General features: G+C 37.8%; 2 protein-coding genes across 8 annotated transcripts in view; one reads left to right on the top strand and one right to left on the bottom strand.

Annotated features, from left to right (window-relative positions):
• The window catches only part of CCDC82 (coiled-coil domain containing 82), a 31,726-nt gene extending 17,719 nt beyond the window's left edge, over positions 1–14,007 (bottom strand). For 2 of the 7 annotated variants that reach the window (XM_059874660.1, XM_059874662.1), the window contains exons 1-4: positions 13,458–13,987; positions 11,625–11,708; positions 7,873–8,588; positions 7,172–7,403 (exon numbers count right to left, since the gene is read on the bottom strand). In XM_059874660.1, coding sequence (XP_059730643.1) covers positions 7,172–7,403; positions 7,873–8,574 — 934 coding nt within the window. In that variant the 5' untranslated portion in view covers positions 8,575–8,588; positions 11,625–11,708; positions 13,458–13,987. 7 annotated transcript variants of the gene reach the window in all.
• An 82-nt stretch (positions 14,008–14,089) lies between these two features.
• On the top strand, positions 14,090–18,052 carry JRKL (JRK like). The gene has a single exon (XM_005215769.5). The coding sequence runs from the start codon at positions 14,700–14,702 to the stop codon at positions 16,272–16,274; it is 1,575 nt and encodes a 524-aa protein (XP_005215826.1). The 5' UTR covers positions 14,090–14,699; the 3' UTR covers positions 16,275–18,052.
• The last annotated feature ends 9,152 nt before the right edge of the window (positions 18,053–27,204 follow it).

Here is a 27,204-nt window from a genome sequence, read left to right as displayed (position 1 = left end):
TATCTGGTGGGGGCAAGTCCTTCTACTTCATTTTGTGCTTTGAAAATGTTATTCTCATACATTTGTTCTTCCAAGCAAACTTTAAGACTGTGTTCACAAAGCTGAATGCAGAATTTCAGAAGATATATCTTCTTGTATAACTTATTATTAATACCTCCCATAAACATTCTTATCTCTTTTACTCACATTTCTTTTTCTATTCCACAGTAAACTTGATTCCTGTACCTATAAAGCTATGCTTTTCTTCTTAAGATTAGGCCTAGTAACTATTTTGTTCACTAGTGTAAACGGAATTTTCCCACATTATATCTTCTAAATAATTATTGACAGTATGTAAGAAAACTATTGAGTTTTACCCATTTATTGTGCATTAGTCATTCTTAAGGCCTTTTTCTAAGGAACATGAGCTTCCTGGAAAATCGCAGAGCTGGAGAGATACTGTTTGCAAATTCCTGGGCACTGAACGCTTTCTCCCTTAACCCTGAGAAGGATGTGGTCTTGCTAGTGCTAAGTTTATTTCCAGAACCAAGAGAGGTTTTTAAGTATTCTGTTTGGTAGAGGCACATGCATTGTTGGTTACTTTCACGTCAAATGGAGATATGAGTCCAGTGTAAAAGGGCAGGCGCAGAGCAATAAAAGGAACCCTTTTTCTATTCTAACAGGTGTCCCTCTATTTAGGAAAATATGGAAATAGATGCTGTATCTACTCCTTCTCTCAATATATTCACATCCTTTCTCTTTTCCATCTTTGGTTAAGTCAGTCAGAAACTGATAGCCTGTATATATAGTCATATTATGTTCAGTAATAAATGTCTTTTCCTTTTCCATAGTTGTATTTCTTGTTTTACTTTTGTGTCTGTTGCATTGTTGAAAACATCTAGAACAAAGTAGGAAATATTGTCTTGTTCTTTAAAGAGAATATCTTTAGAGCTTCATTACAATGTTGGGTTTTTGGCTAAAATATTCTTCGTTATGTAAAGTACACATGTTCATACTATTTTTTAAGACTTAAAAAATTAGGTGTGGGCACTGAATTTTATCAAGTACGTTTTTAGAATCTATTGAAATTATTTTTTTCTCTTTTGATATATGTAACACATTAATATGGCACCTAATATTATGCCATTTTTATAGCTCTAATGGTTAGAGAACTTTTTCTTTACTCTTGTAGATATTCCTTCATATGCCTATTTGAAAATCTTTTTCATCAGCTTAGGATGTGAGCCTCTTTAATCTGCCACAAACAGGTGCATTTGGCAACTCAAGTTATATTTTCTTCTATCATACCTTTGAATTCACATCTGCATGTCTTTATATATCTAAAAACAAGGTAAGCCTTTCAGAACATTCAAATTTCCTTTTACATATCTCACTAAGGTTATATAACTTTCTTTCTTTAGATTTCCATGTGTTATGTATTTTTCCCAGCCAAGAATTTGTGAAATAGTGTCTTCATTTCTATTCTTTTATCTTCTCTGCAGAAACATTTTTTCTCTTTACACTAGAAACTTCTTGGGTTTAACCTACATATTATTGATGAGATTTCTAAGCTGCTAACTTGCTCTCTATTGCTTCCAATATATACTTCATTTCTGATTTTATATTTTTCATTTTCTGGCAGCTTATCTTTAACTACTTCTCTTTCACCTCCAATTGTTCTCTCCTTATGATTTCCTATTTCTTTTCCTTAAGATTGCAAGGCAAATGCTTTGTACAATTTTCTTACGTTTCCTTTAATGAAACATTTTCTCATGAGCATTTTCTTCGCTTGGGTCTTCAGGGTAACATCACCTTTCCTTTGTGCCATATGATTTTACAGGTACTTTTTATTTATCTTAGAACAAGAGGAGTTCTCCAGAGGAGAGGATTTAATATTTAACATAAACTGTTGTGAGATTGTTCTTACTCCTACACAGTGTACTGATAGAACGATTCTGCTTAATTGCTAGGTGGACCAAGTTAATGTTCACTCACTCTAACTTCCAGTAATCTAGCAAGTATTTTTCTACCAAGGCACTAGTAGGCTGAGATGTACTCTTATAACTTACTACTTGGTTCTCTGTCACTGTGAACCTATGATAGAGTACCAGAAGAATAATGTAATTTTAATACCTACAAATCAGAAGGTATTCCCCTCTCTCTACCCGTGTATAAGATTACCATGTGAACCACATAGATCTGGAATTCATTGAGCCACTGCTAGTCCATCCCTCTACTTCCTTTGGTATCTTTTCTGGGAGTTGCAGTCTCAGAATAAATATGAATAAATAATAATAGGGATTGATGAGAAGAGGAAAATACTCTGATTATCTTTAAGTCCTTCAACCATACAGTAGGAAGGAAACTATTCTAAAGTGCTATAGGTAAACATACCTCTCAGAGCCAAATGGCAGACAGCAAGGAAGTGAGAAAATGTCCTCCTATAGTAGAACTGTTCTCTTCAAAAAGGTAAAATTGCATATGCCACTGATTGTCTCAATTGAGAACTGAATTTGGAGTTAAGAAATGTCTCTCCCTTTTCTAATGTAAGTATGAATTTACAGCAACTTTTAGAACATAATCCCTTGGCATATAAAAACTACATATACTTACTATATTCATAAATGGCAGTCACTAATAAGTATTAAAAACATTAACCAAGTCATAAATTATCATCTTAAAATATGTAGCTTGTTTTTCCTCTGATGTTTTAATAAATCTGGTAATACCTAACATTTTTCTGTCTTCAGGAAGCTTCAGTTGATATGTTTATTTTAATCATCCATCCATCCAACTAAATAAGTCCCTATAATGTGTCAGCAGGTCTAATGTGTATTAGGATTACAAAGAGAAGAGAAGTTGATTAACCACCTAGGTTATTTTTTGAAAGTGGGGATGGCCATTTGGATTTCTTTATTGAGTTTTACTTTTTCACATACCATAAAATTCACTCTTTTTGGTGCATAGTTCTATGACCAAAACACAAAGTTGTGTAACCACCATGACAATCAAAAACACACGTTCTATCACCACCCCGAAACTTCCTTATGCTCCCTCTTAATCATTTAGATTTGTACATATTGAGTCTGAGGTGTCTGAAAGACACCGTGATGAAAATGTTCAGTAAGAAGATTAAAAAATTGGGCCTTACACTATGGAGAAGTCTGTGCTGGAAATAAAAGCTTGGGAACTTCCCCAGAGATTAGGCTGAAGTTATGGGGCAGAGACTGCCTGAAGCACAAGTAAAATGAAGGCAGTGTGAGGATGGAACCGTTAGAAACATCAATATTTACATGGCAAATGGAAAAACAAGAATGCAATATTATAAAGGGGAAGACAAGAAGCTAAAACAAAAAAACAAAAACCTGTGAAAATGAAAACTGTCAATGGCTAGTGGCAAAACACACAGCAACATCAGGCTAACATAAGGACCAAAGAGCATTTTGGCAACTTAAAAGTTGTCACTAATTTTAGTAAGAGCAATTTCACTGGATTGATGGGTATAACAGTCTAAGTACAGTGCTTTGCAGTTGCTGGGAAACTCTGAACAAAAAGATTAGTTTAGAATAGCAGCTAACAGAAGAACATGACAACTCAAGGGAGAAAAGGCATTAATACCGTTACAAGTTGAGAAAAGGGAGATTGTGAGGACAGAGTCAGAAGGAAAAGCTGCAATTAAGAACATAAAGGATAAAATGTATTGCATAAAAATGAGGTACATCTCCTTCTAAGGTGTAGAGGCTCAGTACTAAAAACAAGCACAGGGCTCCTTGATATTTAACCCAAATGAATTGAAAACTTATGTCCATAGATAAATTTCACACAAATATTTATAGCAGCTTTATTCATAATTGCCAAAACTTGGAAGCAACCAAAATAATCCCTCAACAGGTGAACAGATAAAAAAACTGTGGTACATCCATACAATGGATTATTATTCAGTGATAAAGGGAAATGAGCTATCATGCACTTAAGACATGGAGGAAATTTAAATGCATTATTAAGTGAAATATGCCAATCTGAAAAGGCTTACATGCTGTATGATTCCCATGATAAAAACATTCTGGCAAAGGCAAAACTATGGAGACATTAAAAAGGTCAGTGGTTGCTAGGGGTTCAGGGGTAGGAGGGAGGGATGACTAGATGGAGAACAGGATAATTTTAGGAGTGAAACTGTTCTGATATTGTAATGGTGGATACCTGTTGCATCAGTATACATTTCTCAAACCCACAGAATGTACAACACAAAGACTGAGCCTAGATGCAAACTACGAACTACAGTTAATAATGTATCAATTATCAATACTGGCTCATCAACTGCACCAGATATATCAAGATAATGCAAGATGTTAATAAGAGGACAACTGTGTGTGATGGGTTATCTAGAAACTCTCTGTACTTGTCCACTCAACTTTTCAGTAAATCTAAAACTTCCCTTAAAAAACCAAAGGTAAGCATAAAAGTGTAGGATAGAGAAGAGAGTTAAGATACTTTCCATGTGCTGGACTTTTATTTGGAGTGGCTATGAGTGGGTGGTTGTTGTTTAGTCACTAAGTCATGTCTGACTCTTTTGCAACCCCCATGGACTGTAGCCCGTCAGGCTCCTCTGTCCATGGGATTACCTAGGCAAGAATACTGGAGTGGGTTGCCATTCCCTTCTCCAAAGGATCTTCCAAACCCAGGGATTGACCTGCATCTCCTGCATTGCAGGCGGGTTCTTTACCACTGAGCCACCAGGGAAGCCCCTATGAGTAGGTATCTCTCAGTATATGTTCTATCACATCCTAGATACTAATATCCAGAATGATTGGACACATCCTAACTGACTTTCTCTGAGATTCAAATGTCCTGATGGCATGTGAACCAGTGCTTACTGATATAAGGAAAACAGTCATTAATTTTCAACATACAGATGCCTATGACTATCACTGGCATCTCTGTACCTGATTTATTTGATTTTCTTGAAATTTAATTCATACCTCAATCTACTATTTTATTTAAATCACAGTATCTAAATTGAATCATACTGTACTTAACTTTAGTAAACATGCCTTTTAAATGCCTTTTGGAAATGTGCATTTTTGAAGGGGAAAAAAAAAGTTTTCATCCAACATCCTGTTTCTACCACAGTTGTAAAACATCATAAAAACAGTCTTTAAATTTATGTACAATTATAGGGATCAGAACAATAATATACACATTTAAAGACACCCTAATATTTTAGGGTCCTATTGTTTATTATATGTAAATATAAAATGATTTTAATTTCCTGACAGGTTTCACTGCATAACACTTCAAAAGTCCAGATAACACCAGTGGTTCTCAAAGTGTGGTCTACAGACCCCTGTAAGTCTCCAAGTCTATTTAAGGGGATTGGTGAAGTCAAAGCTGTAATATTAAGATAATTATCTGTTGCTTTTGCCATTGTCACTGATGGTGCAAAAGTAACTACGGATAGGGTAGCTGGCCCCTTAACATGAATCACGGCTGTGGAATCAAACTACTAGTAATCACTATAGTCATCATTTCTATGCATTCAGTAAAAAAGCTACTTTCATTTAAAATGTCCTTGATGAAGCAGTAAAAATTACCATTTCTATTAAGTCATGAATCTGAGTATACCTCTTTTAAAACTAAGTTGGGAGCCTCATTTTTCAGGTTTATTTGAAATACCAAGTTTACCTGAAAGAACCGTTGACCAACTATGGTTATTCAGGCATCTGCCAAATATTTTATCAAAAATGAACAAAGAGAATCTGTCATTTCAAGAACTCACAGTGTTTGTTACTGAAGATAAAAACTGGTATTTGAGCAGAAATCAGAATTTTGAAAAACTTGTATTTGCTACTATGAGCTTGACAATTTCCCAATACCTAAAGAATTTTTTGATGATACTGGTGGTGATATTAATGAATGTGATTTTTAAAATATTATATAGTGAAATGTGTCAAAATATGGAAGATTCACTCATAGCTCAGACAGTAAAGAATTTGCCTGCCATGCAGGAGACCCAGGTTTGATTCCTGGGTTGGGAAGATCCCCTGGAGAAGGAAATGGCAACCCACTCCAGTATTCTTGCCTGGAGAATCCCATGGACAGAGGAGCCTGGTGGGCTAAAGTCCATGGGGTTGCAAGAGTCAGACACGACTGAGTGACTAAAGAGAGAAAGAGATATAATCAGTATATAGACTTCCCTGGTGGCTCAGACGGTAAAGCATCTGCCTATAATGCAGGAGACCCGGGTTTTATCCCTGCATCGGGAAGATCCTCTGGAGAAGGAAATGGCAACCCCCTAGTACTCTTGGCTGGAAAATCCCATGGATGGAGGAACCTGGCGAGCTACAGTCCATGTAGCGCTTTGTCCAAGTCACAAACAGTTGGACAGGACTGAGCGACTTCACTTTCACATAACCAGCGAAGCAATATTTTCCAAACAACCAACGCATGATGTTACAAAATCATGAATAGGTAAAAGATCCATTCAAATTGAAAGACGTATTAATGGAGTGACATGTAAGTACTAAAAGTTCATTTATATGCTTTCAGACTCCAAACTGCAACTAATCTTTAAGAAACTTAAGAACAAGTTCTTTAAGAAACCTGTTGAATTTTGGTGCAGTGTCAGTGAGAATATTCACAATTTTGAAAATGCTTTAAAAACAACCCTCCTTTTTCCAGCTATCTACTTCTACGAAACAAAATTGCTTTCATCTAATTTAATGTCAATACAGACTGAATGCAAAAGCAGATACAAGAATCCAGCTGCCCTGTACTAGGCTAGATATTAAATATAAATGTAAAACAATGCCATTCTTCTCATTTTTTTGGAAAAGTTATTTTTTCATGAAAGTGTTATCTATATTAACACGTAATGAGCTTATCACACAAGAATTTTAAGTCATTTAATTAATAAACATATTTTAAATTTCTATTATATTTCTACCATGGTAGATGTTGATAGATACAACCCACAAAAACAAAAGCTCTTTAGGGTTCTCTATTATTTCTAAGAGTTTAAAGGGTTTTCACAAACCACTGGAATAAACTATTATTAGACAGACAAAGTTACCTGAAAATGAAACCATAGTTCCTAATCAAAGATTTAGAATATGATAGTAAAAGGCTGATTCAATACTCGACATAATATAATAATTACAATAAGTGATAAAACATCTCTTGATATTTAACTTACAAAAAGAATTCTGTTTTATTGATTTCCGTTGTGATGTAGTCAACTGTTCTCCTTGTTGGCTTTTATTCTCTTCATCACCTTCCTCATCTTGTACTACAAAGCCATCAATAATATAATGATCTCCATCTTCATCAATGATTTCATCTTCATCAAATTCATAATCATTGTCTTCTTCCTCTTCCTCCTCAACATCATTTTCATCACTGCTGGGGGAGGATTTCTTTTCAGAGTCCTAATTAAATTAAAACATATCTTTTAATAAAGTGTACCTTTAAAATTGTCACTATGGATGTGAAATTAAAAGATCAAATCTGAAACAAAAAATGATCTGGAGAAAATTTAATACTTTAAGGTTGAAAAAAATCTTGTCATGTTAGATGTTGAACTTTTGAAATCAGGAAAAAGATAACATACCCTGGTAAGTGATAAAATGTTTAAAATGGACATTAAGGTTATAAGTAGAAATAAAAAATGAGAAAAGTCAGACAAAATCTTTAAATTTTTAAAAAGAACAAAGGAATGAGGCTCATAATAATATATTATTAATGCAATACTGCAATCAAACATGCCCAAGGATACTTGACTAAAAAATAAATTCTAGAATTATTGCAAAAGAGACTCAGCACTTTAATTCTTATAAAAGTTAAATAATTTAAATAAGTATTTAAAAACAGTAAGAAAACCAATAAAATATCACACACCTCAAAATCTCTACTACTATTATGTCTCTGACGAGATCTCTGTTTTGAGAGTTCTTCCAGTTTCTGCAGCTGTTCTCGCCTTCTTGTGGCTGAAGTTTTTTCAGGATTTTTTTGCTCCATCTCCACTGAAGAACATTCATCTTCGACCACTCTACGTGGACGTTTAACACCCACTTTCCTAACTAGGATATCACTGTCGTCACTCTCATCACTGTCACACATCACAGAGGAGATCCTTTTTCTCTTCCCTCGCTTGATGTGTTCTTCTTCTAAATCCTCCTCTGTTATTTGTCCAGTGTGTTTGTTGAGATCACCCTCCTCTTGACCTGGACCCTTTTCATGATCTGCTAAGTCAATACTACCATGTTTAGTTTTGTTCTTTTCTTCTTCATATGTTGAACTATTGTCAGTGTTAATGAGATGCTTACTACTGTTTCCTTCACCTTCAACGTTAATTAACTTAAGCTCTCTTTCATCTTCTGGCTTCTCAATGCAATCAGGCCCCTTGTTACTATCAGGATCTTCGTCACTGTCAACACTTTCATTACTGTCAACACCTTCATCACTCTCAAGCTCGTCACCACTCTCACATAACTGCAAGAGACTATTTCTTTTAGTCCGCCTCCAATCGACTCGAGATTTCTGTTCATGCCCTTGTGTTTTAGAATTTTTCCTTGTTTCATGTCTTCTAACATGTACCATTTTCACTTAAGCTTCTACAAAATAAAGTTATTAGGAATATCATAATGACAATCAGATTACAACAACGAACGCATTTATGGTACAAACTATATTTATTTGACGTTATTAAATGGTTCACAAAGGTAAAATCACATGAAATAACTGAGGGAAGATGGCAGAATACTTATTCAACAAATAATTTATTGAACATCTATGAAAGCATCATATGAACATCTGTTCTGAATTATGCTATATATATTTTAAGGAAAGAGGGTTATACAAAAATCATGGTTTTGTTCTTCAATTATTATCCATGTGTAGAACTAAAACACTGAAACATAATAATTAAGAAAAATACAAGGTAGAATTCATTTAGTACAAAATTAGTGATAAAAAGTAACTGCAATGAAAGTGTAAAGATGCAGGAAGATCTGAACAGCAAGTATTTCACTGAAGATTTTGTTGAACAGCTATGACTTGATACACCTCTGAAGAAATGATTAAATCTGAACAGAGAGAAGGAAAGAAAAAGGGATTTCAGTCAGGAAAAAATGATAAAGTCAAAATTTTGGCACTGAGAACAAACACGTTTAGTAAATAAGTATGACCAAGAAGACACGAAAAAAGGCTTTATGCTGGAAAAAAAGGGACTGATATAGAAAAGTAGGGTGGCATTACAGAAGGATTCCTCCCATAAGCAAAGAAGGATTCTGAACAGAGAAATGAATTATATCACAAAAGATTAATCATATTTATGAAGAAAGTTGTAGAGTAGTAATAGACATAAAAAAAGTTAATGATGCAAAACTAAGCAATAACTTATCTACTAAGATTTCAGCCTTTATATACTTCAGTAAAATGGTAATGGCTTAAAATGTTAAAAACTAAAGGTACAACATAATCCAATAGAAAACTTATTAACAATCCAATAGCACAGATGAAAAAACAGTTGAATGGTGAAACAGAGCACAGTGTTTGGAAGGAAAACAAATGCTCTAAGTTCCTGATTCAGAAAAGGGTGAAACAAAGTGAAAGTGTTAGTAACTCAGTTGTGTCCGACTTTTTGTGACCCTATGGACTACCGCCCGCCAGGCTCCTCTGTCCATGGGCTTCTCCAGGCAAGAATACTGGAGTCGGATGCCATTCCCTTCTCCAGGGGAATCTTCCCAACCCAGGGATGGAACTTGGGTCTCCTGCGTTGCAGGCAGTCTTTAACACTGAGTCAGCAGGAGCACCATCAAAATCATCCACAAGTATAAAGGAACAATTAGAGACAAGCTAACTAGAAAAACAGTAACATATATATATACATATACACTTATACTTCTATGACTGCTAAGGAAAAGAGAAATATGATCACAATGCAATGAGATGACCTCAAAATACTCATGTAAGAACATACGTATTTAACTGAGTGCTATCTCCTTTAAATAAATCACTTTTGAGGTTGTATTGTTTCAATATTTCTACCATGGCACAGAAGATTTTGGAGATTTTCTAAAAACCATAGTTTCAAAAAATATGAAAATACTTACACTTTGTTTTTTATACCAAAGAGAGGTTTAAATATCCACTTTATTCACTTGTCCTAGTCAGAAGGGACTGTTACCAGCTTCCAGAAATAAAATCCAATTTGAAAAGATGAAGACTAACTACTATTAAAGATATTTTTTAAATGTGCTACAAACTGACAGTAATTCCAAAACTAGAATGTCACATCTTTTTTTAGCAATGGAAGTGTTACTGAACCAAGTAACACTCCCCAAGATGTTTATGGCTCCCCAAGATGATTACTTTTTTTTGGTGGGGGAGAGATATCACCTATTTGATTGTACAGATTCTGTTATGTTTATAAGACAATGTAACTGCTTCTATAATGGTAACAACTCGTACAAAATAAGAACAACAGTTGCTAAGACTATACAAAAGAAATTATAATGTAGGCAATCTTATGACAGTAACTGCTACAAAATACATTCAGCATTGTAACAGTAATCGAACAAATCCTAGTCCATAGACCAAATATTCTGCTATTTGAAATTACAGTCAGATTGCATCTTCCAGAAGATCTGTATTAATATCAGCAAAGAATAAAACTGTACCCTTTTTTTTAAAGATCTCTATATTGCTTTTCAAAGTATGGATTTTTGTACACTATAGTGCTTCAAAATATGTCCATCCAGTTTCTCTTTCAAGTTTTAAACATATTACTGTTTCTTTTTATTAAGCACTAGGTAAATTATGTAGATTGTATTTTGAAGCCATGTAGTACAAAGAAGTTGGAGAAAGCAATGGCAACCCACTCCAGTACTCTTGTCTAGAAAATCTCATGGGCAGAGGAGCCTGGTAAGCTGTAGTCCATGGGGTCAGGAAGAGTCACAGGATTGAGCAACTTCACTTTCACTTCTCCCTTTCATGCACTGGAGAAGGAAATGGCAACCCACTCCAGGGTTCTTGTCTGGAGAACCCCAGGGACAGGGGAGCCTGGTGGACTGCCGTCTATGGGGTCACACAGAGTCGGACACGACTGAAGTGACTTAGCAGCAGCAGCAGTACAAAGTATTTTTAAAGAACATATAGTTATAAATTTGCACAAGCTAACTTATATGTACTTTTCACTGTAACAAGAAGGTAAGGCTGTTTTATAAAAATCTCTCTGAATTGGGAGAAATAATGGAAAAAAAGTTTATGAAAACCAAAGACAAATATGGCCTCAGCAGACACACAAAGAATGGGCAGTAGGAACACTAAAGTAAAAGATCATTTTTATTAGTACTCAAAGCAGTTTCATACACACTGGATGTTTATCTTACAAAACTGTACCATGTGCAAAACAGCTATTTATCATATCAAGAGGTGACTCCTGATGGCAGAAACAACTAAGAAAGTCACACTATACAAATACCTGTGACTGCCACAGAGTTAAGCTATTAAAACACCCTTTATGTATAGCAATTTTCAGTGCATTTTCAGATATATCTTAAAGTCCTGACAATGATCCTAGAAGGAAAATATTATCTATCTTCAATTATAAAAGTCAAAGCCAAGGACGTAGATTTTAAATGACTTACCAAAGATCACACAGCTCGTTAGTGACCGAACAGGGATTAGAAACCAGGTCTTCTGATTCCCAGTCCAGCGTTACACAATGACTGCTGCCAATATTATATGTGTACAAAGTAGGAAAAGTTATGCTTTCAAAAAGTCATTACTGTATCTCTCATTCACGCTAAATTTTAGTTTCAGAAAATAATCATTAAAATAGTCTTAGTAAGTTTACAAACATGCTTTTTAAATTATGTAACTGAGCACAGGAGTTAGGCCAGAAACTATAAATTATTTATCCAAAACGCAAAACAAGAATGTGCAACAGAGATGAAAATTTGAAGGCTTCCCTCTACCACCATACTGATGACACCGATCACAAAATTTAAGGGATTCCCCATTGAATCCAAATGTAAAGATTCCAAAGAAAGGTAGTCTCTGGTGAGAAAAAAATTGATTTTGGAAAACTTCAGTGTTGAATATTGAGGAGGCAAACTTTATATAAACAAATAAAATTTCATTTGGCCAAGTGCCAAATTTCCAGGGCCTCTTTCCTATTTCAAAACTGCTGTTTAATGTCAATAATGTCCCAAATTCTGTCATTGAAAAAGATAATTTGATTATGGCTGGCTCTTTTTTTAAATTGTGGATACTTTTACTTTGTGAGCTGGGGAGAGAAGAAGGATGACAGAGGGAAAAGGTGAGTGAACTGAACTTGAGGAGACAAATGAAAGGTTGATGGTAAAACATCTCTTGAGCATTAGAATTCACTCAGAAAACAGTCCAGGCAAATGGATGTAATTTCTACATAGGCTGAGTATACACTCAATTTCTTGAAATCATTGTTTAAGCAAAGTTTTAATAATACCTTACCTTTTAGGCAAAGAGAAAAACAGAGGCTCCAAACAGAAAGCATTAAATAAGTGAATGAAGATGATCAGTACTATCGCATCTTTGTGCTTCATGGTTAAAATCACTTAAGATGCACATACTATCTTGTCTGCCAAAGAATGTCAGGGCGATAACCCATAAGCCTTATGCTCTTTCTCTAACACAGGGGTAACTAAAGGGGGTACTTTGATGCTACCTGAACTTCTCATCAGAAGAAATATCCTTTATTCTAGATTTTGAGATTAATTTATCAAAAAAAGATTCATTCTAAGAATCACCCACTTGCCCTATGAACAATGTAGGTGATAGTTTAAAAATTAAAAATTTGAAAGGCAGTGGAACTCCCACCATTACCTGAAATTCTACCAGAAGGGATGCGCCCTATCTGAAAAACATGACCCCTCCTTAAGGTTTCCTTTTGTATGACAGTTTGGACAGGAAACCGTAACAAACCAAAGCACTGAATGCATATACTATGTGCTAGCACCAATTCGGAGCTGTGGCGTTTCTCAAGAATTTAACGACACCGTCTCTGCTCCCACGGAGCTCACAATCTGATGAAAGGAGCATCTAAACAAGCCAGAGTAATACATGATTTAAGGACTACAGAATATGATTCCTTTTTTTTTTTTTTTTTTGCTTTTACCGTATTGCTGGGAACAAATGTATCATAGTTCTTCCACTAAAACAGGGCAGCACTACACGACAGAAGTAGGAAAATAGCAAGAAATATATAGAAAAAGCCAATGTCCCCCACTGAGGCTCACAGTTCAGTATTCCACAATTTCGCATACAGTGAATCCTGCCAGCTAGCATCCCGGACTACTACAGCATTCACCGAAGTCTATAACCCTGAAGACGGTTCGCTAAATAGAGTGGGGCTGAGGGGCTGAGGAAGGAACAGAGCCTCTCGGAGTTAACACCAGAGCACAACACCAGATACTCTGGTTGTATCTCGTGATACAAACCTGGCTCCTCCGCGGGGCACAGACGCCTGGCGCAGCAAGCCCGCCCGCCCACCACTCGCCACCTGATGGGAAGGGCGCCGCAGCTGGGACGCGGGACCCTCCGACACGGCTTGGCGAGAACCCGCGCGGAACGTCACAGACACCCAGAGCTTACAGGAGCTCGACCCCCAGAAACGAGAACCTGGAAACACCAGAGAAGCGCGCGAAGTCACCCACTGCGTCCCGCCCATCCGGCCGGCCCACTTCCCCTTCGCGGAAGGAGCGGGCGACCAGCCCGCCGCAATCCCCGCGGCGCGCGCGAGGAGCGAAGCGCAGGGCGGGGAGCAGTCCCGCCCACCCCGAGAGCGCCCGCGGGAACGTTTCCCTCCTGCAGGCTGCGAGGCGCGGCTTCCCCCGCCCCTCGAACAAACCGTCAGCAGCAGAAGCGAAAGCGAGTCCCCGCCCCAAGGGAGCCCGCGCCGCCCCCGCGCTCTCACCTTTCAAACCTCCCCAACCTCCGCCTCCGCCTAGGTACCCAAGTCCGGACAGGCGACGTTCCCCCTCCTTCCGGGAGCCAAGGGAAGTCCCGCCTCTGGGCGGGGCGAGGGGCGGGGTCGCGTGGCGGGAGGGGGCGTCTTCCGGGAGCGTGCGCTAGTGGGAGGAGCGGCTGCCGCGCGTTAGGCAGGGCGCCGCCGAGGGGTCCTGGTTTCGACTGAGGTTGGGAGAGGGTCTCGGCGGGCTTGTGAGGGGCCGGGAGGACTGTGCAGACTAAGTAAGCCCGACGCGGGGAAGTGGGGCTTGCTGTGGAAAGGTCTGGTTGCTGGGGAAGGAATCCAGCGTCACGTCCCTCTGGGGAAGGGGGCCAGTCCCCGACTCCCTGACTCTTCCGCTCTCGGCGGTAACTTTGGGGTGTGGCAGGGGTTAGTGACGGCTGTTGACCCGCGATCTGGGCCTGAAGGAGGTTTGTGGTCGCGATGGGGAGATAGTCTTTCTCGAGGCCTCTGGGGGAATAAAACAAATGTTTGTAATCCGGATTATCCGCGGTGACTTGGGCCTCCTCTGCTGCCCAAGTAAAGTTAAAGGCCTGAGCCCTGAAACTTCCGCCGGCCAAGCCCAGCTAGGGACGGGGTCAGGGCCACCGGGTTCCCTGTGAGGTTGAAAGAGTGAGTGTGTAAGGCTGTGTTAAAGTGAGTCAGTGAGAGTAGGTAGAATTTTGTGGGTTGCTTCCGTGTGAGTGTGGGAACTGAGTCCCACAGCCTCACCATGTCAGGGAAACGGAAGCGTGTGGTGTTGACCATTAAAGATAAGCTTGATATAATAAAGAAACTTGAAGATGGAGGTTCTTCCAAACAACTGGCAGTGATTTATGGAATTGGTGAAACGACCGTTCGAGATATAAGGAAAAATAAGGAAAAGATCATAACTTACGCAAGCAGTTCAGACTCCACAAGTCTTCTGGCTAAGAGGAAATCTATGAAACCATCCATGTATGAGGAACTGGACAAAGCGATGCTAGAATGGTTCAACCAGCAAAGAGCAAAAGGGAATCCCGTGTCTGGACCAATTTGCGCAAAAAGGGCAGAATTCTTCTTTTATGCTTTGGGAATGGATGGTGATTTTAACCCCTCTGCTGGTTGGTTAACTCGTTTTAAGCAGCGGCACAGCATTAGAGAGATCAATATTAGAAACGAAAGATTAAGTGGAGATGAGACTGCTGTGGAGGATTTTTGCAGCAACTTTCGAGACTATATTGAACGAGAGAATTTGCAGCCCGAGCAAATCTACAATGCAGATGAAACTGGACTGTTTTGGAAATGCCTGCCTTCCAGGACTTCGGTAATCAAAGGTAAATGCACAGTCCCTGGGCACAAGTCAATGGAAGAAAGAGTCACTATCATGTGTTGTGCCAATGCAACAGGTTTACACAAACTTAAGCTTTGTGTTGTGGGGAAAGCAAAGAAACCTCGCTCCTTCAAGTCAACTGACACCTCAAACCTGCCAGTCTCTTATTTCAGCCAAAAAGGCGCATGGATGGATCTTTCCATTTTCCGACAGTGGTTTGATAAGATCTTTGTGCCCCAAGTTCGAGAGCACTTAAGATCCAAAGGGTTGCAAGAAAAGGCTGTACTCTTGTTGGATAATTCACCAACACATCCAAATGAAAACGTCCTCAGGTCAGATGATGGCCAAATATTTGCTAAATATTTACCACCTAATGTGGCTTCGTTGATTCAGCCCTTGAATCAGGGAGTCATAGCTACAATGAAGAGGAACTACCGAGCACGTCTTCTCCAGAACAACTTGGAAGAAGGCAATGACCTGAGATCATTCTGGAAGAAGCTAACTCTACTAGATGCACTTTATGAAATAGCAATGGCATGGAATTTAGTAAAGCCAGTTACCATCAGCAGAGCATGGAAGAAGATTCTCCCTACCATAGAGGAGAAAGAAGGCCTGGACTTCGATGAAGAAGATATCTCAGTGGCTGCCATCGCTACCATTTTACAACACACCAAAGGATTGGAAAATGTGCCTACTGAGAACATTGAAAAATGGCTTGAAGTGGACAGTACTGAACCAGGCTATGAAGTCTTAACTGACAGCGAAATCATCAAAAGAGCACAAGGTCACACAGATGAATCCAGTGAAAATGAGGAGGAGGAAATAGAACTGATTCCAGAGAAACATATTAATCATGCAGCTGCTCTCCAATGGACTGAAAATTTATTGGATTATCTAGAACAACAAGGTGATATGATTCTGCCTGATAGACTGGTGATTCGTAAACTTCGAGCCACCATCAGAAATAAACAAAAGATGGCAAACTCAAGTCAGTAATGGCGTATCAGTGTTAGTATTGTTTTGGTAATTGTGTAACTCTTGACTTCTTTGCAATATGGCTTTTCTTGGTGTTCTGAGTTCTCAGACACAGCCCTGTGAAATATAGATATCTGAAGCAGTTTAAGGATTATGTGTTTTGTAGCATCTGTCCCTTTATTTGTGTAATCAGAAGCTGATTCTGTATAGGTGTAAGTTACATACGCATATGTATTCACTTTCATAGATCTACAATTATCCCTTCCATTACAGTGGTATTCCATAAATTTTCTAGCAGAAGTTACAGGTAACAGTGAACAGGTAGAGCACTTTCCTGGAATCTTTTATTTGTTGTGTGAGGGCAGCCACAGTAATCTTTTATTGTGCTAACCATCTTAAGTGATTATTTGTATATTTGTATACAATGATGGAATGAGTGATCTATAATAATTCAAAATGAGAAAACTGATCTGTGAATTAATAACTTAGGAATCATGCTTTTCTTTGTTTTAGAGGGAAGATTTCTCTGGAAATGAAATAAATATAGGAAGTGGTTGCTAACTTCGAAAGCTAGAAAACTTAGCAAACTATTGGAAAGCTGATATTCTGACTTATTCATTTGTAGAAACAGGGAGGAGAAAATTTGGGGAACTTTAGGTTATTTATAAAAAGGGAATAAATAGACTTGTTTTAATTGGATCTTATTGTATTATTAATTGGATAACAGTATAGGTCTAGTATTTATTCATCTAATTATAGGACAGGTTTTGTAAAGTTACCTATGGTGATATGAGCACCCACCTATATGTGAGGGAATATTTTGGGTATTTGTAAGTTTTTTTTTCTTTTTTACTATATACTTGAAGTGTTATAATTTGAAAAGTTTGGTGATAATTTCTCCTTTATGTGAAAAGAATGAAAAAGAGTTTTTATTTTTAATAAGCCATAAATTATGATCTGTTATGAGGAAAGCTGAAATAATTATGGAAAGTGACAGATTCTAAGGAATTTCATCACAATTATTTTAACATTTGTAAAATGGTATTTCATTTGTCAGAATTTTGATACTTGTTTAACAATGTAGGTTTACTCAAGGCATTGAAAAGACTTTGCCTATATAAATATTAATTTCATTTGTAATTTAAAAGTTTTGGCCCTAAATTTTAAAAAAGTCATTTTTGAAATGTTTAAACTTTTTCACTGAAACACTTGCATTTTGTAGTGACTTTCTAAAGCTTTCTAAAGTGAATTCTAAAGTTTCAGAAATATTTGTAGCTTTCCATAATTTCTGTTCTCTTTATGATGTATGTTCAGATTTTTAAAAAAGACTTACCTGTGTCAACAACTGTTTAAAATTGTTTGTTTCATGAATTGCCTCGGAAGAGAAAGCGTCAGAAATTAGCATACATATTGAATCAGATAATTACATGTTCTGGTGTAAGTTAAATTGTATATAAAAGTATTTTTCATTTTTCTAAAATGAAAATATGTACTAAAAATATTGGAATTTCTGTATTTGCTCAGTTTTTAAATTAACCTTGTCAGTGAAATACAGCTGTATCATTGCCACCTAGTGGTAAAGTCAACATGACTGTTAAGCTGTGTGGTTTTAAACTTTAATATCTAGTAAAAGATTCACTGTGTTGTGGCCTTGAGTGTGAATCTTGTGACTCTTTCTCTATCCTGTGAGAAACCACTCTTCATTCATAGGCTTATAGTTATTTGCTTGTTTCTGTAAACTGTCAACAATGGTACATAAAAAGTTCTGTTTTATAAAAGCTGCCAATTACTGAATACCACGTCATGTTCTAAGCAGTGTATTTCTATCACTACCCCAAATTATGAATTAGGTGGAAATACTGATGCTCAGTTTATACTTTTAATTGCTTAAGATCACTTGGCTACAGGTAAGAATTTGAATTATAAATTATCCATAGGGTCTCAATCTCACTAGTCTTATGAGGTTTTCCATTGGTGAGCCTTGATCAACTGCATTACAGAGTTTCTCTAATCCCACATTCATAATAGCCAAGGACTTTGTGAGAGTAGGATTACCTGCAGGGGATAATGCAGAAATTAAGAAACTTCCTTTATGAGAGATTTGGGCTTTTGTGGGGTAAATGGGAGAAGGGAGTGGAATTCCTTGCTGTATTTAAAGGGGAAGAGTGGTTCATGTCCTACAGATCTTGAAATCAAGGTAGAAAAATAATGTATTTGAAAAGAACAAAGCCATCTGGTCTAATTATAAGCATTTAAAACAACCAGTATAATGTGATAAGAATTATGTAAGGAAACCATTATGATTCAGTTTGCTTATTAATTCCTTCAGTGGCTTCTGCTCTTTATACCCTCTATATTTTAAGGTTTTGGTTTTTACTACTCCTGAGTGACTTCATCCTTTTCCATTACCTCCTTGCTTAAGATCCCAAATTTGCTTCCAGTCACCCAGTTGTCAGAAGTCTAAATTTGTGTCTTCAGTTGAGAAGCAGTATTCCAGTCTGGAAGGGAAATTTAAACTGTTGCACTGAGATTCTTTAGAGAGAGGAAAGAGTATACTCTGCTTATTAACTTCCTTGTATCAGAAATGATACACATTATTTCTGTTCACGTTCTAATGATAAGCACTCATCATCTGGCCCTACCTTGATGCAGGGGGTGCTCTAGAACAACTCCCTAAGAGGCAGGTGCTTCCTAATATATGCCTGGATTCTTGCATTAGGTCTCCTGGTTTGTTATATCCAGATTCCTGGTCCCAGCTCTCATAGCCTCATTATATAGAATACAATTTTCTCACACATAGTTTATGGTCCTCCAAAAGTTTACCTTCCTGTTTTGAGGATAGCTGTGCGACTGCTGCTGCTAAGTGGCTTCAGTTGTGTCCGACTCTGTGCGATCCCATAGATGGCAGCCCAACAAGCTCCTCTGTCCCTGGGATCCTCCAGGTAAGAATACTGGAGTGGGTTGCCATTTCCTTCTCTGAGGATAGCTCTACTTGGTTCCTTTCAAGGTATATACATATTTATCTATTATTTATATATTTGATGTAAGATAAGAATGAAGCAGCTGCTGTCTCTGTTTATCTTGATATCAGAAGTCCTAGCCATGTGATATTGGAAAAGTCTCTAAATCTCTGAGTCTTATTTTTAAGATGGAATAATATTACAGATTGTTAAGATTAAATAAAATAATATACAATACTGTGTGAACTAATATGTTAGTTTTTATATTATTAATAGGAAAGATTAAAGGACTAGTTCAGTCGATGAATCATGACCGACTCTGAGACCCCCATGGACTGTAGAACGCCAGACTCCTCTGTCCTCCACTATCTCCTGGAATTTGCTCAAACTCATGTTCATTGAGTCAGTGAAGCTATCTAACCTCATCCTCTGCTGCCATCCTCTCCTTTTGCCTTCAATCTTTCCCAGCATCAGGGCTTTTCCAATGAGTTGGCTCCGTGCATCAGGTGGCCAAAATATTGGAACTTCAGCTTCAGCATCAGTCCTTCCAATGACTATTCAGGGTTAATTGCCTTTAGGATTGACTGCTTTTATCTCCTTGCTGTCCAAGGGACTCTGCAGAGTGTTCTCCAGCCCACAGTTTGAAAGCATCAATTCTTTGGTCCTTGGCCTTCTTTATGGTCCAACTCACATCCATACATCTACTGGAGAAACCAGAGTTTGACTATGCAGACCTTTGTTGGCAAAGTGATGTCTCTGCTTTTTAATATGCTGTCTAGGTTTGTCATAGCTTTACTTCCAAGGAGCAAGCGTCTTTTAATTTTAGGTCTGCAGTCACTGTCCACAGTGGTTTTGGAAACCAAGAAAAAATTTGTCACTTTCCACTTTTTCCCAATATATTTGCCATGAAGTGATGGGACTGGACGCCATGATTTTTGTTTTTAGAATGCTGAGTTTTAAATGAGGTTTTTCACTCTTTTTTCACCCTCAGTTCAGTTCAGTTGCTCAGTCATGTCCAACTCTTTGTGACCCCATGGACTGCTGGGCACCAGGCTTCCCTGTCCATCACCAACTCCCAGACCTTGCTCAAACTCATGTCCATTGAGTTCGTCATGCCATCCAACCATCTCATCCTCTGTTAATCCCCTTCTCCTGCCTTCAATATTTCCTAGCATCAGGGTCTTTTCCAATGAGTCAGTCTTCACATCAGGTGGCCAAAGTATTGGAACTTCTGCTTTAGCATCAGTCCTTCCAATGAATGTTCCGGACTCATTTCCTTTAGAATTGACTAGTTTGATCTCCTTGCAGTCCAAGGGACTCTCAGGAGTCTTCTCCAACACCACAGTTCAAAAGCATCAGTTCTTCAGTGCTCAGCTTTCTTTATGGTCTGACACACACATCTATACATGACTACTGGAAAAACCATAGCTTTGACTATATGGATCTTTGTCAGCAAAGTAATGTCTCTGCTTTTTAATATGCTGTCTAGGTTGGTCATAGCTTTCCTTCCAAGGAGCAAGAGTCTTTTAATTTCATGTCTGCAATCACCATTTGCAGTGATTTTGGAGCCCAAGAAAATAAAGTCTGTCACTGTTTCCATTGCTTCCCCATCTATTTGCCATGAAGTGATAGGACCAGGTGCCATGATCTTAGTTTTTTAAACGTTGAGTTTTAAGCCAGCTTTTTCACTCTTCTCTTTCACTTTCATTAAGAGGGTTCTTCTTTGCTTCCTGCCATAAGAGTGGTGTCATCTGCGTATCTGAGGTTATTGATATTTCTCCTAGCAATCTGGATTCCAGCTTGTGCTTCATCAAGCCAGGCGTTTCACATGGTGTTGCTGCATATAAGTTAAATAAGCAGGGTGACAATATTCAGACTTTACGTATTCCTTTCCCAATTTGGAACCAGCATATTTTTCCATGTCTGCTTCTAACTGTTGCTTCTTGACCTGCATACAGGTTTCTCAGGAGGCATGTAAGGTCATCTGCTATTCCCATTTCTTCAAGAATTTTCCACAACTTGTTGTGATCCACACAAAGCCTTTGGTGTAGTCAATGAAATAGAAGTAGATGTTTTTTTCTGGAAATCTCTTGCTTTTTGTATAATCCAACAGATGTTGGCAATTTGATCTCTGGTTCCTCTGCCTTTTCTAAATCCAGCTTGAACATCTGGAAATTCTCAGTTCATGTACTGTTGAAGCCTAGCTTGGAGAACTTTGAGCATTACTTTGCTAGTGTGTGAGATGAGTGCAATTGTGTGGTAGTTTGAATATACTTTGGCATTGCCTTTCTTAGAGATTGGAATGAAAACTGACCTTTTTTAGTCCTGTGGCCATTGCTGAATTTTCCAAATTTGCTGGCATGTCCAGTGCAGCACTTTCACAGCATCATCTTTTAGGATTTGAAATAGCTCCATTGGAATTCTGTCATCCCCACTAGCTTTGTTCATGTTGATGCTTCCTAAGACCAATTTGACTTTGCACTGCAGGGTGTATGGCTGTAGGTGAGTGATCACACCATTGCAGTTATGGGTCATTAAGATCTTTTTTTATATAGTTCCTTGTATTCTTGCCACCTCTTCTTAATATCTTCTGCTTCTTTTACATTTCTATCCTTTATTGTACCCATCTTTTCATGAAATGTTTCCTTGGTATCTCTAATTTTCTTGAAGAGATCTCTAGTCTTTCCTATTCTATTGTTTTCCTCTATTTCTTTGTGTTGATCACTGAAGAAGGCTTTCTTATCTCTCCTTGCTATTCATTGAAACTCTGCATTCAGATGGGTATATCTTTCCTTTTCTCCTTTGTTTTTCACTTTTCTTCTTTTCTCAGCTATTTGTAAGGCCTCCTCAGACAACCATTTTCCCTTTTTGCATTTCTTTTTCTTGGGGATGGTCTTGATCACTGGTTCCTATACAATGTCATGAACTTCCGTCCATAGTTCATCAGGCACTGTGTCCATCAGGTATAATCCCTTGAATTTATTTCTCACTTCCACTGTATAATCGTAAGGGATTTGATTTAGGTCATACCTGAATGGTCTAGTGGTTTTCCTTACTTTCTTCAATTTAAGTCTGAATTTTGCAATAAGGAGTTCATGATCTGAGCCACAGTCAGCTCCCTGTCTTGTCTTTGCTAACTGTATAGAGTTTCTTCATCTTCGGCTGCAAAGAATATAATCAGTCTGATTTCGGTGTTGGCCATCTGGTGATGTCCATGTGTAGAGTCTTCTCTTGTGTTGTTGGAAGAGGGTGTTGGCTATGACCTGTCCTGCTCTTGGCAAAACTCTGTTAGCGTTTGCCCTGCTTCATTCTGTATTCCAAGGTCAAACTTGCCTGTTACTCCAGGTATCTCTTGACTTCATGCTTTTGCATTCCAGTCCCGTATGATGAAAAGGACATCTTTTTTTTTGTTTTTTTTTGTTTGTTTGTTTGTTTGTTTTAAAGAAGGTCTTGTAGGTCTTCATAGAACCGTTCAACTTAAGCTTCTTCAGCATTACTGTTTGGGGCATAGACTTGAATTACCGTGATATTGAATGGTTGGCCTTGGAAATGAACAGAGATCATTCTGTCATTTTTGAAATTGCATCTAAGTACTGCATTTCAGACTTTTGTTGACTATGATGGCTACTCCATTTCTTCTAAGGGATTCTTGCCCACAGTAGTAGATGTAATATTCATCTGAATTAAATTTGCCCATTCCAGTCCATTTCGTTCACTGATTCCTATCTCCTGTTTGACCACTTCCAATTTACCTTTATTCACGGACCTAACATTCCAGGTTCCTATGCAGTATTGTTCTTTACAGCATCAGAATTTACTTCCTTCACCATTCACATCCACAACTGGGCATTTGTTTTGCTTTGGCTCAGCATCTTCATTCCTTCTGGAGCTATTTCTCCACTCTTCTCCAATAGCACACGGGCACCTACCAACCTGGGGAGTTCATCTTTCTGTGTCATATCTTTTTGCCTTTTCATATTGTTCATAGCATTCTCAAGGCAAGACTGAAGTGGTTTTCCATTCCCTTCTCCAGTGGACTATGTTTTGTTAGAGCTTTCCACCATGACCCATCCATCTTGGGTGGTCCTACACAGTGTGGTTCATAGTTCCGTTGAGTTAGACAAGGCTGTGATCTATGTGATCACTTTGGTTAGTTTCCTGTGATCACCCAGCAATCTTGAGTCCAGTTAAGTAGGCAAGGTGATGGTATACAGTTTTGATGTATTCGTTTCCCAATTTTGAACCAGTCTGTGGTTTCATGTCTGGTTCTAGCTGTTGCTTCTTAACTTGCATACAAGTTCTCAGGAGGCAGGTAAGGTGGTCTGGTATTCCCATCTCTTTAAGAATTTTCTACAGTTTCTTGTGGTCCACATAGTCAAAGGCTTTAGTGTAGTCAATGAAGCAGAAGTAGATGTTCTTTTGGAATTCTGCTTTTTCTGGCTTCCCTGGTGGCTCAGATGGTCAAGAATCCTCCCACAGTACAGGAGACCTGGGTTCTATCCCTGGATCAGGAAGATCCCCTTGAGAAGGAAATGGCAACCCACTTCAGTATTCTTGCCTGGAGAATTCCATGGCCAGAGGAGCCTTGGCGGGCTACAGCCTGTGGGGTTGCAAAGAGTCAGATGTGACTGAGCAACTAACACTTTCACTTAATGCTTTTTCAGTGATCCAGTGGATATTGCCAAGTTGATCTCAGGTTCCTCTACCTTTTCTAAATCTAGCTTGTACATCTGGAATTTCTTGGTTCCTGTACTTCTAGAGGGCATGAAAGATGAAGAGTGGGAGTTTGAGATAATTGAAAGTATAGGGGTTTGTGGTTGAAGGGAAGAATTAAAGGTCAAGCTTGGCAACTTTAGGTGTTGATATTTGCCATGTGTTGAGCCAATATATACAATCAGGCTCTGGTGCTCTGTTTTCAATGCTCTAAGCTTCTTTCTCTTATTTTAGTGTGAATAAAAGGGTTAATCTCCACTTCACATGAGACAGAAGTCAAGACACTTATTTTTTCATATTATAATTATACAGTATTTGAACATTCTCAATTTGAAGACATCTCCATAAGGGGAGAGTGGCATTTCAGTAAATGCTAAAGGTATCAAACAAAAAGATCAAATTTGGCTGCAAATAACTTACAAGTATACAAATCTAATATTTTATAAAAAAAAAAAAAAGTTCATCAAGTTTAAAGGAACAGATCAAGCTGAAAAGGAGTGATGTATAAGTAAAGGAATATATTAGTGACAGGCATTTATATAATTTATCTTTTTTAATAAGAAAAATAAAAATATGTTTATTAAATGATTCATCACAATGATGGCAGATTTATTTTTAATACATTTTAGAAATATCATACTGGGATAATTTCAGGTTGACTGAGAACAGTTTGTGGTTTTAGTTTCTGTTGAAAAGAAACCAAATAGCAGGGAGCCTACTTTTTCACTAATCATATTTTTGACAAAATATGAGAGAGATGGTTGGTATTCGATGCCACTCTGATATTAAGGGAATAAATGGTATCAAGCAGCCAAGTATCTCTTCCATTCCCCCTTTTTATACATAATGCATTTTGTCTCTCCATCTAACAAAACGTATGCCTTCATAGCAGCTGATTTTTGTCTATAGCCTGAGCCTCAGTTCTCTTCCTTCTACTGTTTGATCTCCACATCCTCACAGAATAATGATAAAGACCCTAAATGGATTTGTCTGGTACTATTATTGACACAAGTAATAGGGAATTGTCAGTACATATTATATGGGGGTACATATTATACACATTATATTATATGAAAATGTACATATTTCATTCTTTATAAAAAACTTACTTGATAAGGCTTTTTTTTTTTTTTTTTTTTGGTATGAGGCATGTAAAGACACATTTTTTTGTTGTAGAAAAGTATGAGAGCTCCTTGGCAACTGAAAACAAAGAGCTGTATTTAACCATTTAATTAAACTTAATTTTCTATTTTCACTTGAGTATTTACAGCTAGCTTATTTTTATTCTGTTTATTATAGATACTTTAACAAATGAAACAATTGAATGTGATGTAGAAAAATAAATTATCCATGAATTAATTTTTTAGCTATATTTTTACCCTAATAAGTAGAATCTCCTTTTTTTCTAATCTTAAAGGGAAATAATGTTTCATATGAGAAAAAATATGTCCCTTAGATAAACATTCACCCTCTTTTAATTCAAGTACTCTGTAAGTTCCTTTAATGTTTCTATGAAATTTTGTCATTTATTCATCATTTGTTCATTCATCCCAAATATTTAGCTACTCCATAACCAAAAATTTAAATAATCATTCCCCAGTTTCTTTTTTTTTTTCCCCCAGTTTCTTCTTGCAGGTTTGTGTGATCATGAGCTTTAGATTTAATCATACATTTTGCATGTTAGAAAAATGACTCGTACTTTAGTGATCAATGAGATGAAGATTTTTGATAATTTTTAGCATACAAATTGTTTTTTTTTAATATAAATTTATTTATTTTAATTGAAGGCTAATTATTTTACAATATTGTATTGGTTTTGCCATACATTGACATGAATCTGCCATGGGTGTACACGTGTTCCCCATCCTGAACCTCCCTCCTACCTCCCACCTCCCTCCCCATACCATCCCTCTGGGTCATCTCAATTGGTTCTTAAAACCAGAATTATTTTGAGGTTATCATTTAGAAGTGCTTATAATATGTAGCGGAGAAGGCAATGGCACCCCACTCCAGTACTCTTGCCTGGAAAATCCCATGGACAAAGGAGCCTGGTAGGCTGCAGTCTCTGGGGTCGCAAAGAGTCGGACACGACTGAGCAACTTCACTTTCACTTTCCACTTTCATGCATTGGAGAAGGAAATGGCAACCCACTCCAGTGTTCTTGCCTGGAGAATCCCAGGGATGGGGGAGCCTGGGGGGCTGCCGTCTATGGGGTCGCACAGAGTTGGACACGACTGAAGCGACTTAGCAGCAGCAGCAGCAGCATAATACGTAGGGCTTCACTGTTGACTGAGACAGTAAAGAATCCACCTGCAATGCAGGAGACTCAGGTTTGATCCCTGGGTAGGGAAGATCCCCTGGAGAAGGGAATAGCAACCCACTTCAGTACTCTTGCCTGGGAAATCCCATGGACGGAGGAGCCTTGTGGGCTATATAGTCCATGGGGTCTCTAAGAGTCAGACACGACTGAGCCACTTCACTTTCACTTTTCACTTTCATGCACTGGAGAAGGAAATGGCAACCCATGCCAGTGTTCTTGCCTGGAGAATCCCAGGGACGGTGGGCTGCCGTCTGTGGGGTCCACAGAGTCGGACATGACTGACGCGACTTAGCAGCAGCCAGTACTCTTGCATGGAGAATCCCACGGACAGAGGAGCCTGGCAGGTTACAGTCCACGGGGTTGCAAAGAGTTGGACCCGACTGAGCGGCTAACTAAATATTTGGTTTCTGTAAACACTTGATACAAATAATATACTGTTTAACATATATTCCAGATATTTATACAAAATGCCCATTCTATATTACCTAGAGATTAAATGCTGGCTTACAAAAAGGAAAGATCCAAATACAAATAAAAGCAGAAAGCTTAAAGTATTCTATAATGGTTATATTCAAAAAGTATTAAAATATCTAAGATGGGAGCTTTGTCTTAAATGAATTTTCATGAAATCTCTCTTAAAGTAGTGAATGTTTTATTGAATTGCACAGATGCCTGGTCTTTAACGTGTCTTGTTTTTACAGTTATATGATAGTTGTTTTAATATGAATCATATATCCTAGAGCTAACAGAGTTGCCTTCTAATCAGACTGTTGTCACCTTTCTGGCTTAAATAGTTGGAATATATGAATTTAGTCTAATAATAGCTTAAAACTGATTTGGATTAACAAAGAGGCTGGCATATATTCTAAAGAGGAGATTTGCTTTCAGGGATTCAATATATTTCTTGTCAGTTCATGACAATATACAAAGTTACATAACATTTTTAAAATGGGTAATA

This window comes from Bos taurus, chromosome 15 (genome assembly GCF_002263795.3).
Source record: "Bos taurus isolate L1 Dominette 01449 registration number 42190680 breed Hereford chromosome 15, ARS-UCD2.0, whole genome shotgun sequence".
NCBI classification, from domain to species: Eukaryota; Metazoa; Chordata; class Mammalia; order Artiodactyla; family Bovidae; genus Bos; species Bos taurus.
Note: the sequence above shows the minus strand (reverse complement) of the source record. Positions and strands in the feature narration are given on the sequence as shown.

Bases quoted from the DNA above. Each gene is read 5' to 3' on its own strand.
- JRKL (XM_005215769.5), top strand. From the start codon at position 14,700: ATGTCAGGGAAACGGAAGCGTGTGGTGTTGACCATTAAAGATAAGCTT.